The sequence below is a fragment of the Hyperolius riggenbachi genome, chromosome 1 (assembly GCF_040937935.1).
Source record: "Hyperolius riggenbachi isolate aHypRig1 chromosome 1, aHypRig1.pri, whole genome shotgun sequence".
NCBI lineage: Eukaryota > Metazoa > Chordata > Amphibia > Anura > Hyperoliidae > Hyperolius > Hyperolius riggenbachi.
In genome coordinates, this window is record NC_090646.1 from 177,079,928 (window position 1) to 177,094,021 (window position 14,094).

At 41.4% G+C, this 14,094-nt stretch overlaps 1 protein-coding gene across 2 annotated transcripts in view; it reads left to right on the forward strand.

The window, feature by feature from the left end:
• The window catches only part of PDGFC (platelet derived growth factor C), a 346,169-nt gene extending 332,331 nt beyond the window's left edge, over nt 1–13,838 (forward strand). Inside the window, exons 4-6 of one of the 2 annotated variants that reach the window (XM_068278877.1) lie at nt 2,127–2,325; nt 5,013–5,230; nt 12,532–13,838. In XM_068278877.1, coding sequence (XP_068134978.1) covers nt 2,127–2,325; nt 5,013–5,230; nt 12,532–12,648 — 534 coding nt within the window. In that variant the 3' untranslated portion in view covers nt 12,649–13,838. The remainder of the gene's footprint in view (nt 1–2,126; nt 2,326–5,012; nt 5,231–12,531) is intronic. The other variant, XM_068278878.1, reaches the window with a different exon arrangement.
• The last annotated feature ends 256 nt before the right edge of the window (nt 13,839–14,094 follow it).

Here is a 14,094-nt window from a genome sequence, read left to right on the forward strand (position 1 = left end):
AAAATGGGCTGACCTGTCTCAGTTGGTCTTAAAATATGTATATTGCATATTTTTGGCGAAGACACACCCAAACACGACAACATTTTCATGCCTGAAACTCTATTTGTCACAGAACAATGTATTGCCTTCCGCTGGTTGTCACCTATATAGCCCTACCTAGATGACTGGAAAGCTAGAATAAACAAAAGGCTCCCCTTTAAACGCCTAGTATATAAACATAAAGGCCAACCACATAAATGTTCCCGAATATGGGACACATGGATTGAGAAGTTGCATTCCTAAAATGATATGTCATGTTTATCTCTCAACTACCATACTTTGCCTGTGTCCATCGCTTCACTATGTATGCCATACCCCATTTATCATCACAAAAATGTTACATATGGTTAATTTGTTGTTTTGCTAATGTTTTGCCTATGGTAAAACATTATTTTTGATTTTCCTGTATCATATGTATTGTATGTCCTGTATTCTACCTTTATATTTAAGAAACACCTTTGTATACCAAAAGAATAAAAAGCAAATAATGAATTATGAGTAAAGGATTTATGCTTTAAAACAATATGGGGGCTCCCATAGCTAACTAGCGTGCTAGTGTGGAACAAACTACATGAAGATTGCACCATTATCCAATCAGGTAAATTGGGAGGAGTCAGCTTTTCCCATTAAATCAGTTAAGCAATGAAAAGAAGCTGCATTCTCATAAAAGTGTTCATTTTGCCATATTTTTGTGATTGTTTGATCAGCAGGTCTAACAATCCTCTCTACGGTGCATATCAACTGTTCCCAGATTTTTGGACTTCTAACAGATTTTTTCACTCTGACTGGTCAGACATTATGGCCAATCAGCATAGTGGTGTGCTTCTGTTATAAACAGTAACATTTGTGGGAGGTTGTCATTTGAAGAATGATCATTGAGAAGAAAGGATACATGCTTCTGTAATAATTCCTTATTCTTAGCCAGCCTCCACTATTGGCCAGTGGCCACCAGAGTTGATCAATGAGATGCCAATAAATTCAAGTTGATGCAACTTTTATATTAATTTGATGCACATTTTGCCTGCGTCTGTGACAAATAAAGTAGATCAGGGTGAAAACAGTGGGCAAACAGTGACCAAATAGTGTATAAATATATATTATAAAAAATAAACAATTTTATTCATAAAATAACATCTAGTAAAATGCTTCTTCAATAGATTAAAAAAAATCCAGTCCAAGATCGCTAGATAACTTATGATGTCCCCATTTTTTGGCGATCTCTGGTGATTTCTAACCAAAACAGGACTTCTGTTTTGTACAAATCAATGCATGTTCTTAAAGAGGAACTGTCACGAAAATCTTAAAATTTAAAACACATACAAATAAGAAGTACATTTCTTGCAGCGTAAAATAAGCCATAAATTACTTTTCTCCTATGTTGCTGTTACTTTTAGTAGGTAGCAGAAATCTGACATTACCGACAGACTTTGGGCTAGTCCATCTCTCCATAGGGGATTCTCAGCATGGCCTTTAGTCTTTATAAAGACACTAGTAGACCCAAGCCCGTTTAAAAACAGGCTCTAGGTCTTTTCTCTGCTGCTGCCAGTGCTCATGCGTGCACCCGCTGCGCATGCAAAATCGCTGCGCGTGCGCCCTCACCCGCCCGCCTCGCTCCCTGGTCCCGTCCAGCTGTCCGTTACTGCGCACATGCGCCGTAGCTAAAAACAGGGACACAGGGTCAGCTGGACGCAGCGACACAGGGATATTATTGTTTAGGATTCCTTAAAAAAATCTTTATACAAAGATGCTGGCCAGCCTCCCTGCTCGCTGCACACTATTTTGGCAGTTGGACGGAGCAACTGCCATTCACTAAGTGCTTTTAAAAATAAAGAAAACCCTGAGAACCCCCCTATGAGCTAGTCCAAAATCTGTCAATAATGTCATATTTCTACTACCTACTGTAAGTGACAGCAACATAGGAGAAAAGTAATTCATGGCTCATTTTACTCAGAAAGAAATGTACTTCTTATTTGTATGTGTTTTATATTTTAAGATTCTACAACAGCTCCTCTTTAATGATCGTTGCTCGTAGCTTATAGTGTAGCTAAGCAGTAATATATTAATATTATTGTTAATTTTCTTCATAGCAGCAAGCAGAACCATCAGTACTTCCCCCCTCATCATTGCCATTCGATGTTCTTAATGAGATGGTTGCTCATTTCGGGACTGTGGAAGAAGTAATCCGATATCTTGAACCAGATCGGTGGCAGTTTGACATAGAAGAGTTGTACAGACCAACGTGGCCATTACTTGGGAAATCCTATATGCATGGCAAGAAATCCAGAGGTATGTGTAGCATGCTGTACAGCCCGTCACAGTGCAGCATGCTTTCAAGATCAACTTCTTCATTAGCATCCATGTCAATTTGTAAAAAGTCTACTTGTGTGTAATTTCTATGACACAAGCCTTCCTAACTGTATCTAATTGAAAATATGTAATAACTAGCTAGATGTTATAAATACCTAATGTTCCTTAGTTTGATTCATTCTGTAAAACACACAGAGAGACAAATGTTATTTATGAGTGCTTGCAGCTCTGAGTATTCCTATGGATACTGTTACAATGTGATGAAATGTTATGTTATTCACACAAAACTGTCTAGTTTGTCTGTATGTAGATGTTAGTCTTTCACATGTACATGATTGAATAGAGAGTTACACAACATATTTCCACCAGTTTAAAAAAAAAAGAAACACCTACAGTGCTGTTACTGATATGGCATATTTTAAAGTCCTTACATATGTCTGTCGTTGTATAGAAGTAGTTTAACCCCCTTGGTGTATTCCCGAGTATAGCTCAAGGTTTCTTTTGACTGCAGTTAGCGGTAACCCCCGAGCTAAACTCGTGGAGTCCACTAGGAGGGCTGGGCTGAGATTGTCACAAGACAACAGCATAGAGATAGAGTGCCCCCCCCCCCCCCCCCGGAGGACAGGAGGAAGACTTGCAGCATGTAGCCAGATCTGGGGGAATTGCGCGATCTATAGGCTCCAATGCGCACTCTGCACAGGGAATGGATGGGGTATTGGTGACCTGTACTTTTTGCTACCTGAAGCAAACTTGTGAGGATGCACTACCACCCCTTCAGGAACAACAATGTTATAAAACATATAACTGTCAATAACATAATTGTTGCTCCACACTGTGCAGAATGGATAACCGGCAAATGGCAACTGAACCTTAGGCTACGTTGCCATTGGGGCATCGCGGTACTGTGTTCTGGATGCATTGTAATGCGGAGGGTCGCAGTGCAATGTAACCCTTATGTGATGTTTAAACTTCACAGTGCATGCAGCACCTTACAGGCATGTTAACCATTACAGTGAAGCATACTTTTCAATGGGTGGATAACATGCGACAAAGACTTTTCTATTCTTTTGTATTTGTGCTAGTACAGGAAACACAACGTCTACTGTGACCCTAGTCTTACATCATACAAATTGCATGCTTTTTTTTCTCTATGAGAAAATGCATGTGATTTTTATAAGTGTGCTCCCTGCCTTTAAGCCATGCAAGCAGAGAATTTCACCAAGCCCTTTGCAGACTGTATACAGTAATACAGATTGGCTATCACTGAAGCTCTCACCTTCTGTTTGTTTAGTGTCCTGTGAACTTGGCTTCTCTACTCCTGAGAGTAGGGAGTCAAACAGTCAAACTCTTTTCAACCTGTGTCTAATACCTTATCTAGCTGTGCATATGCAGTCATTTGAACAATGATGAGAGACCAGACAGATATTTTTTCCACAGACCCTGCAGGCAAGCCTCTGCTCTGCATCATGCTGTGTACATTTGCCAGTTTGTCCACCCTCTAATTGCTCTGTAATTACCACTGCCTGAAGCACGTGGCTCACATTACCTTATATAAGAACCGTCCCTGAACGGATGGAGCACTTTCTGGCTACTGAAACTGTAGGAAAACTGCCTGGCTACCTTTAAAAGCCTTCCTATACTTTGGGGAGTGCTTTGGATATTGATGCAGGGGAGCACTTTCTAGCTACCCATAATGAGTTGCACACTCTGTCAACCTGTACTGGGGTCACTCTCTGACTACCCTAACTGGGGAGTATGCTTTGCCTATCTACCCTCAGGGGATCACTCTCTGGCTGCCTTAAAGAGAACCATTGGTGGGTTCTAAGAATGCTATCAGCACACAGAGGCTGGGTCTGCAAATACTTCCCAATCTCTGTTGCTATACTGCTCCCCCCTGGGCCCCCCTGCGCTCTACTTGCCCCCCATAAATCAAACGCAGAGCTGTCGACATGCAGCGTGTCGCAGCTGGCTGTTTACCTCTGCATCTGTCAGTCTCTTCCGCTCTCCCGCCTCCTCCATAGCTCCAGTCCCCGCCCTCGTCCCTTCCCTCCCCACTGATTGGAGGGAAGGGACGCAGGCGGGGACCGGAGCTATGGAGGAGGCGGGAGAGAGGCAGAGACTGACAGATGCAGAGGTAAACAGCTGGCTGCGACACGCTGCGTGTTGACAGCTCAGCGTTTGATTTATGGGGGGCAAGTAGAGCGCAGGGGGGCCCAGGGGGGAGCAGTATAGCAACAGAGGTTGGGCAGTATATGCAGACCCAGCCTCTGTGTGCTGATAGCATTCTTAGAACCCACCTACGGTTCTCTTTAACTGCGGGAGGCTCTCTCTGGCTGCCTATATTTCGTGGTCTTTCCAGAGAAAACATTGCACTTCTTTTTGCAGCTAGAATCTAGGAAGAATAAAGAGGTCAATCTACAGTAGTTATATTTCTATCTATACACATTAGCTTTTCACTGCTCAGAAGACTTTTACTGAATCATAGATTACATCTTGTATAATTTTTACCAAAAGGTTTGTAAATGATAACTACAGCTCAACATACAGTTTTCACATAAACTCAACACTGTGTGACTCCAAAATCTACCCTAGTACATTCATGTTACAAAAAGTAAGTGTTTTGGCAGCAATTATCGATTTGCAATGTTTGTGTTTTGATCCTTCAGGAGTTGACCTGAGTCTTATGAGAGAAGAGGTCCGTCTGTACAGCTGCACACCACGCAACCTTTCAGTGTCTTTGCGAGAGGAACTGAAGCGGACTGATGCCATATTCTGGCCAGGTTGTCTCCTGGTAAAGCGATGTGGTGGAAACTGTGCTTGCTGCAGTCATAGCTGCAATGAATGCCAATGCACCCCAACTAAAGTCACCAAGAAATACCACGAGGTATATTAGACTCGTTCTAACAGACTGGAAAAAACAAGAGAAAGTACCCATTATAAGCAGCACCAGACCAATCAATTGTATCTCAAAATATAACAAACTTTATTGGGAAATAGTTAACAATTCTAATAACATATAAAATCACCAACGGTGACCATAGCGGGGTGCTGATAAATAGTTAATCAGAGAATGGTTAGTATTAAACATTCCCAAAAAATGCCTCTGTAATATAACATTATGGTCATAATTAGCACATCTAAATGATCAAAACATTATCAAAAATGTCCTAGTGCAAAAAATTATAAGTCATAAAGCCCATGAATGTACAGCAGCATAAATGTAACACGGTGTTCAAAGAATATTCAGCGAAGGTCAGAATAAACCATCATGAAGACCGTGCAGATAAGATTATGAATAGTGCAAAGAAAGTGCTAAAGACTTACAAGAGGAGAAGCTGAGGATCGTATGCACCCCCGCTGTGCGCCTTAACGCATCTTACGAGTCCAACCCGCTTCTGAAGGAGGCAAAGTACAACTGCGTGTGGACATTTTTAAAACCCCGCCAACCGTCCTTGCCAAGAGAAAGGAGCCGCCCCTTTGACGTGACGCGTCTGCGTCATAACGCCGGAGATGTCGGGTTGCTATAGCAACCCAGACGCTCCTGCACCGTCCCGGAATGAAGTGGCCTCTATACAAAATAGTTATGGAGGGCGAACACATGCGCAGCATGAGAGGAAGATCAGCGTAAGAAATAAAAGGATTTAAAAGGTTGAAAACCATAACCCAAGAAGTGATTAGAAAGGATATGTATTCTATATACAAATAAAGTGATGTAACAGTAAATATGAGTGGCAAAAACATAAAGCATAATATAATGGAAGTTAATCCAAAGTGGATTAAAGAGAACCTGATGTGGGATTTAATTATGGTAGTGGGGCACAGAGGCTGGTTGTGCACACTAACACCAGCCTCTGTTGCCCCATGGTGTGCCTCCATGACCCCCCTGCGCGCCGCTATACCCCCCGCAGTGCTAGCGATACGCAGCATGTCGCCAGCACAATGTTTACCTATGCCTGTCTGTTAGGGCCGCTCCCCCGCCTCCTCCGTATCGGCGCTACCCGCCCGCGTCACTTCCCTCCAATCAGCGGGAGGGAAGGGACGCGGGTGGGTAGCGCCGATACAGAGGAGGTGGGGGTGCAGCGCTAACAGACAGGCATAGGTAAACATTGTGCTGGCGACACGCTGCGTGTCGCTAGCACAGCGGGGGGTATAGCGGCGCGCAGGGGGGTCTTGGAGGCACACCATGGGGCAACAGAGGCTGGTGTTAGTGTGCATAACCAGCCTCTGTGCCCCACTAGCATAATTAAATCCCACCTCGTGTTCTCTTTAAGAAATAATAATACGCCCTGAAAGGGAGACATCTAAAGGTCAAAAAGTAGTAATGCAGGAATAGAACAATTGTCATATAAGAACATCACAACCACAAGACAGAGAGAAGCCATATGATCATATCCTTGAGAATTTTCTTGCAGGGAGTCTTCATCCAAAAAGTAATGAGATGAATCCAAGGTAATCCCAAAAGGATTTGCACACATTATAGTGCAGTATCTAGATGGGAGTAATCTTTAAAAAGAGAGTGTGTCAATCAGGGTATATTAATCACAGTAAATCTTGATAAACAAATAAATTATGGGGTCCCAGCAACAAGGAGGTGGTGGTTATATCAAAAAAGGGGGGAAGGGGGGGAGGGCCCCCTCAAGGAAAGATTAAACAGAGAGAGAACCTGAAGAGACCTATGTAAGGGAAATGAAGTATCACTATTGGAGACATGCCCACAAAGTGAAATACTACCACATGCCAATCAAAAAGGATGGTTGCTACTCACAGACCACCACCCAGAGGAGGAAGTGCGAATTACTACTGTCAGGTGAACACCTAGGAAGTATAGTATAGACAAGAGGGATGGAAAAGTGAATGGATACAGGAAATGTAAGATTATTAATACAAGACACATGTGTGTAGATAACAGATACACACATATGTGACAATACCTACCCGCTTCTAAAAAATAATAAGAGGGGTTAGTCCTACACCCTTATAAAGCGCCAAACACCTAGGTGTCTATTAATCTCCAAAAGTGCAAAAAACAAAAATAATAATATTGGTAAATAGAGTAAACAGCTGCTCACCTTCAGCTGAACAAATTATGATGGCACCATTATATTGGGACTATACACACAGTGAGTAGAGATCCCAGTACCCAAACCAGAAACATGAAGTAACAAAGAACAGCAAAGATACCCTTAAGTTAATACAAAAGGCTGCTGAATGAAAAGTCCTCATTAAATCCCCCAGGGCCTTGTGTGCCAAACTCAAACATCCAATGGGTCTTGGCCCTCAATAGGGCCTGGGTAATAACTCCACCTCGTGAGGAAGGTGTGATTCGATTGTCTAAATTCGTTCTAACAGACTAACACTCCTGTTTATCTAAATAGCAGCACATTATGAACCATTAGAGTCACCACCTCTCCGGTTTATGCAACTTTGCACACTGCTTGTTCAGCCTATACCCTGTATCCTGGAGTTATATAGGAAGCCAGTGAGTCATTTATCACACATTTAACTTAAATGTGATGCAATCTAATTATCTGGGCCATTATTATTACTTGGCATTTATAGCACTGCAGTGGTTTACATGTAGCTATAGAGCTTCTAAAAAGTTTATAGAGACTGAAGGTGTCTAAGACGAAAACTACGACAAAAGATTAAAGGCCCTTCTCATTGTAGTTTACAGTTTTAAGGCTGGCAGACCACATTTTCCCATAGACTCTTTATCACTCATGAGAGATACCCAGAATTCATGTTAGTTTTTTTTTTTTTTAAAAAGAATCATAAAAAATTCATACAAAATTTTAAAGTGTACTCAAGGGCATATGTGACATGATGAGATAAAGATGTGTATGTGTAGTACACAAGATATTAATAATCAGGCTGTTTTACTTGTTTTATTTTTGCCTGAAAGCGTTACTTTCTAGGCATGGAAGTGACAGCTTCTGTCTTGTTGATAGCTTGTCAGGAATATAGTAAACATCACTGATAAGCAAATTACAGCCATCAAAGTTTTTCTGGCAGAACACAACGTCTGATTGCAGTCAGAGATAAAATACATGAACTATTGACATTTTCCTAACTCTGGGACACTTAATAGGCTACCACTGAATACAAACAGTAAAACATTCAATCTACTTTGTAAATGTTTAAATATAAAAAACCCTGGGATATTTTAAAAAAGGTCATTTTTAGGAATAAAAAGATAAATACAATTGTTTATCTCATCAGTTTATTTTCACCTTAGGTTCACTTTAAATTGTTCTATTATATTTTCCTTTTATGGCAAATCAAATAAGGTTTGTTGATGGCTACCAAAGTATGAAAGCTTTACAGAATGTTTAACATGTAGTTTGAATGTAAATGTTATTCTCATTTAGACAATCAGGCGCTTTCATTACCTTAAAGCAGGGGTCTCAAACTCAATTTACCTGGGGGCCGCAGGAAGCAAAGTCAGGATGAGGCTGGGCCGCATAAGGAATTTCACAATCGCGGTACATCGCCGCCTCTGCCCGCCCCTCTCACTCTTCCTTCACAGAGAGGGGCAGGGAGAGGCGGTGATTGACGTCAGGAGGGGCAGAGCTGAAGCTGAAAGTTCTGCCCCTTCCAGGAAATGCCGGCGGATTGCCCCCCGGGCGATTTGGGGGCTCTGCAGCCCTCGTTTAGCGGCGGGGATGCGGCGGATTACTTGGGAGCACTGAAGCGAACTATAAGGAAGCTTTTGCTGGCGAGGGCCACAAAATATTGTATCGAGGCCCGCAAATGGCCCGCGGGCTGCGAGTTTGAGACCCCTGCCTTAAAGGGAGGGTGCGAGCAGAAAAAAAAAATAAGATCTACTTACCTGGGGCTTCCTATAGCCCCTGGCAGCCTATCGGTCCCTCGCCGCAGCTCTGCTGTCCACCAATCCCCTCTGTTGCAGATGCCGACCTCGCCAGGTTGGCATCTGCTGCACCTGCAGAGGGGATCAGCGGGCAACGGAGCTGCGGCAAGGGACAGATAGGCTGCCAGGGGCTGGAGGAAGCCCCAGGTAAGTAGATCTTATTTTTTTTTTATGCTCGCACCTTCATTAAAACTAAGCACCCATGATGCAACATGTCCATGTAAGACTGCCTTGTAGACCGGTCCAGAGGAGGCTTTACATGGTGACATTACTACACTCTGCTTAGATCAGATCAAAAACAGAGATACCATTGGCCAGGCTTGTGGCTCAGGGCTCTTCGAATTCCATCTCTAACTAGAACCTCTTAGCAAGACAAAGAACAAAAGTGGCAGTCTGCTCAGACAGATTCATAGCTTGTCATGGGAGGAGAGAAAGCCAGTGCTTCCATAGGGGCAAACTGGGCAATTGCTCAAGGCCTCAGAGCCAGCTGACGGCCCCCTACCCCTCACTTCACATGAATAGTAGTCCTCTGGGGCCCCCACAGAGTATTCACCCTGAGCGAGCTCACCTGTCTGGCTGGTGTTCTCCTTCTTCAGTCTGTGTTCTTCCATCTTCACGCTTGCCAGAGCCTCAACACCATGACCTGGTGGCATGTTACATACAAGAGGCGGAAGGACACAGAGTGAAGGGAGATCACTATTCACTTGGTTGGGGTGTGAGGGGGGAGGGGAGGAGGGCACAAAGGAGGAGCTAACATTAAGGCATTCAAGAACAATAACTGTTAATCTAGCCAGATAAAGAGCAGAAAGATAGATTTAGGTGACATTGTAAAGTAAATGAGTTGATGAGCTAACCAAGACCTTAAGTATGGAATGAAAAGAAAAGTAGTACATAAATATAGAGTGGTAACCTTTAGATTAAGCACCTAATATTTATAGCTAGAGATCGGTACTTTTGCTGACTTGCTGGGAATAAGCATTTATGTTGCACTCATTTATTTACCCCACTATACGTGTGCTTCCTGGGACAGGTTAGTAGTAGTTTGTAGTAGTTAGTGTATACAGGTTTGAAGTGACTGTCACTTATACCCTATTCTGTATATGCCATGCACACCATGTGCTTCTTACACCATCTTTGCACGAGTGGCTTGGGAGAGGACTTCAGAACATCTGGGGAGGAACCATGAGAACTTGATTCAGGATTGACCCAGTCCATTGTTAAGCCCACTTTTCAGGCTTTCACATTTTAGATGGTCTGCTTAAACTGTATAATTTCGATGCAAACAAAAAAAATCTTTAAATATGTCATTTTAAAAGGTACAATTTAAAAAAAAATTGTAATTACAGTGACTCTGGCAAAACCTGGGCTGCCTTCTTCTGTTTAAACATCATGATTTGCTAATTTGCCCGATTTTCTATTTTAAAGGAACTAAAATCTTGATGCACTTCTTTAATTCCATTGCATATCTGTATTCTGAAGCCGCCCTTAACCAGAAGATTAGTGTCTCTCTTAAGAGTGTAAACAAGTGAGTTTTACAGGATGCAATGGTTTTAGAAGCGTGATGGTTTTGGAAGCTATGTGGTGCAAAAAAAAATACATCTGACAGAACCAATCTGCATGAGCAGATTTAATTTGGCTATTTGCAGGTTTTTGTTGGAGCAACTTTGCTTAGTTTAGGACTGGTTCTGAAACAGGATTTGACTGGATTAAAATTTTTCCTGGAGCAAAAAAATGTAGAGCCAAAATTTTAAATTGGTGTATGTTGGATCAGTCCAGAATTCACCCTTGAGGTATCACATATTTTCTTTCCTTCAGAGAATTTCATTATTCCCTGTATTCATAACTTCACCTCTTTCACAAAGATCTGACAAAACTCTAGATTTTTTTTCTTTCTGTGGTAAATAATACCCTAACTGTCATGTTGCTCATGGGCTAGCTAATGTCATATATGTAAAAGTCCAAAGCTGTTTTGTGCTATAACTTGTCTTCAATGATTTTTGATGAAGACCTTTTTTGAATATCAACAGTTTAAATCAGTTGGCTAACTTGATGATAACAACTCAACCATTTCATTAGTTACCTTAATTTGCATACTATATGATGCAAATTCAGAAACAATAATAGCTATAAGCCATTCATAAATTGACCCAGACCATATACCTGGAATTTTTACAGATACAAAACACTCATGACTCAAAAATTAAAATGATACACTTTGTCTTTGCACCTTGCTTTATACAGCAATGCAGTGAGCCTCAAAGTATCTCCCAAGTTGGCTGCACTTTTGAATTTTGAAGTCCATTCACAACCCTCCCCTGTCCAGGCCAAACATCAGTTCCTGCTCAGCTACAGAAGCCATGGGGTAGTCAGTAAAGAGCAGAAAACTGGGTTGCAACTCAACCTTAGTCGAGTGTCAATAAACTCTAGTGAACCTGCAGATGTTTTGCTGGCTTTGTTTTGAAAAAGGAGTTATGTGGAGAAGGAGATTATTCATACTTAAATGATATGTTTTTTGGAAATAAATATTTAATATTGCAAAGTTGTATTTTTTTTTACCATTCTTAAAGTACAACTGAACTGACCTCAACAATGTTAAACTAAACAAGGCAATGTGTGTATTATGGGGTCTGGATATGTCCTGGTCCCCTGACTCCCCTCCACTGTGGCACTCTGCCCCTCATTCATGCCTCCAACTGAACCACGATTATCACTTCTAAAGTGTACATGCCCAGAACACACTGGGCTACAGCTGCTATACACACCTAGGCGGGAGAGCGGACATTCAGGGAGCTTGGAGTGGGACAGAGCATCCGCCACACTTTCAGCTTCAATACAACTTCTGTCAAAGCTATGGACGGGGGTAGGGCAGCGCAACAGAGGGTAACAGAGGGTCCCCAGTGAAACAAGGGGACCTGTAAATACCAGGACCTCATAATACACACGCTTCGTTTAGCATTTTTACGTTAATTTAGGTGTCCATTAACTTTTAGTTTTTCCATTCACAAGTAAGGATGGTCAATAAGATGCAAATAATTTTGACTTGATGCAAGATTATGCAAATGTGTATGCAAATTTAAGCAGCTTGAAACAGACCAATCAAATTTTTCCTCAGCAGGATTTGATTGGTTTATTTCAAGCTACATAAATATGTATACAAAATGAGCATAATGCTGCATAAACCAGAAATGATTTCCTAACTCATTGGCCATCCCTATTTACAAGCAGTGTAATCAGCAAAAAGTACATGAAATATTTCAGTGAATGCACATTTTCTAAATCCAATGCGTGTTGAAGTAATATTATTTTTTCATCTACAGGTACTACAACTTAGGCAAAGGGCTGGTTCGAAATCCCTTCAGAAATCTCTGACAGATGTGGGTTTGGAGCACCACGAAGAGTGTGCTTGTCTGTGCAAAGGAAACACAGAAGGATAATCAGATGACTAAAATGAATCAATATTTAAAGCACAGGAAATTTACTGCTGTTCCCCCAGGAGAGCAGCTTACTTTAACTCTGTAAACAAGGGAGTCCTTTCACGGCTGCCAGTATTGCAGATGTACAGCCTTTTGACTTGATGATGAAAGGAGAAGATGGGGAATTAGCCCTTGCCTTAACGTTTGGTTGGTGTTGAGCCCAGACGCCACATCATTGAAAGGGTATTAGTCAGAGTGTTCTGACTGCCCTTTAATGTTACTGTACATGAATGAAGCCCAACATTAGGAAAGGAAAAGTCATCATCAGAGATGTCTACGGGACTGACTCAATGGAGATTTTCTATGGGGCTGACCACAGCACTGCATAACATCATGGTGGAGCTTTATCCAGCTTTAAAATCCCAATGAAAATGGTTTGTGTGGTGTACGCATATTTGTGTGCTCCTGTGGTGGGAGGGGTCCCACCCAGAGATTCTGTAAGCATGACTCAGAAAACGAGGATTTTCCTTTTCAAGCCTTATGCATTCATTTGACCCTTCATTTGTTCCTACGATATTCTCGGACCAATATCTTCATTAACCACAACTGATGTAGACTGTTGACATAATCCATCGAAAAGGCTTTTTCTTTGTTGTACTTTATTTTTATTGTGATACTTTTGTACATTTTATATTCTTTTGACATTATACCGATTTGCTTTTTTTTCAATTTGTGTTAATTATCTCTTTTTACATAGGGTATTTAAAAGAATTGTCTTTTTAAAGCTTAGATGATCTGTGTTGTGTAATTTTTTCCTTTTGTCTTGTTCTGTAAAGCCTGGTCACGTTATGGTTGAGTTGCAGAAGATGGTTATATGTATATGGTGCTAAACAGTGAAGTATAGATATCTGGGTTCTAACATTTTGAAGAATAAATGATAGTTTGGAAGAAAATATTGGGACAGTGCTGCTACTCAACAGTCCTCTTAAATGTGTGCTATTAACTTAATGTGGTTTGTATTGAGAAGAATGGGATTCAAAGGTTGAATGTGCATCAGATACAGTTTGTAATGGCACTCATATGTCTCGTAACATCTTAATACACCTTTTTATTTACCAAAATATTCAGTTGTCGCTATTCAGTTATCAACTAAGGCAAATATTTTATGTTTTCTGTGAAACATGCTCATTAATAAACATGCAGTGCTAAATAACCTTACGTTCGCTTAAAAGTAAGTCAGCTATTAAAACACGTGTATCTTTGGCACATTCGTGAACCAAGCAAATGTGCAAACATATTTTATTGCCGCTTCTATCTTCCTTCCTTTCCCTTAAAAGCTACACAGTAGTCTCTATTCAGCTCAAAGTAATCTAAATCTCCACTCTGAAATTGTTAAGAGAGTGAAGTTTTACCTCCCTGGAACAAATCTTTATCTCCGTTATAGCCCTATTCCAGTGTCTCCAGTAT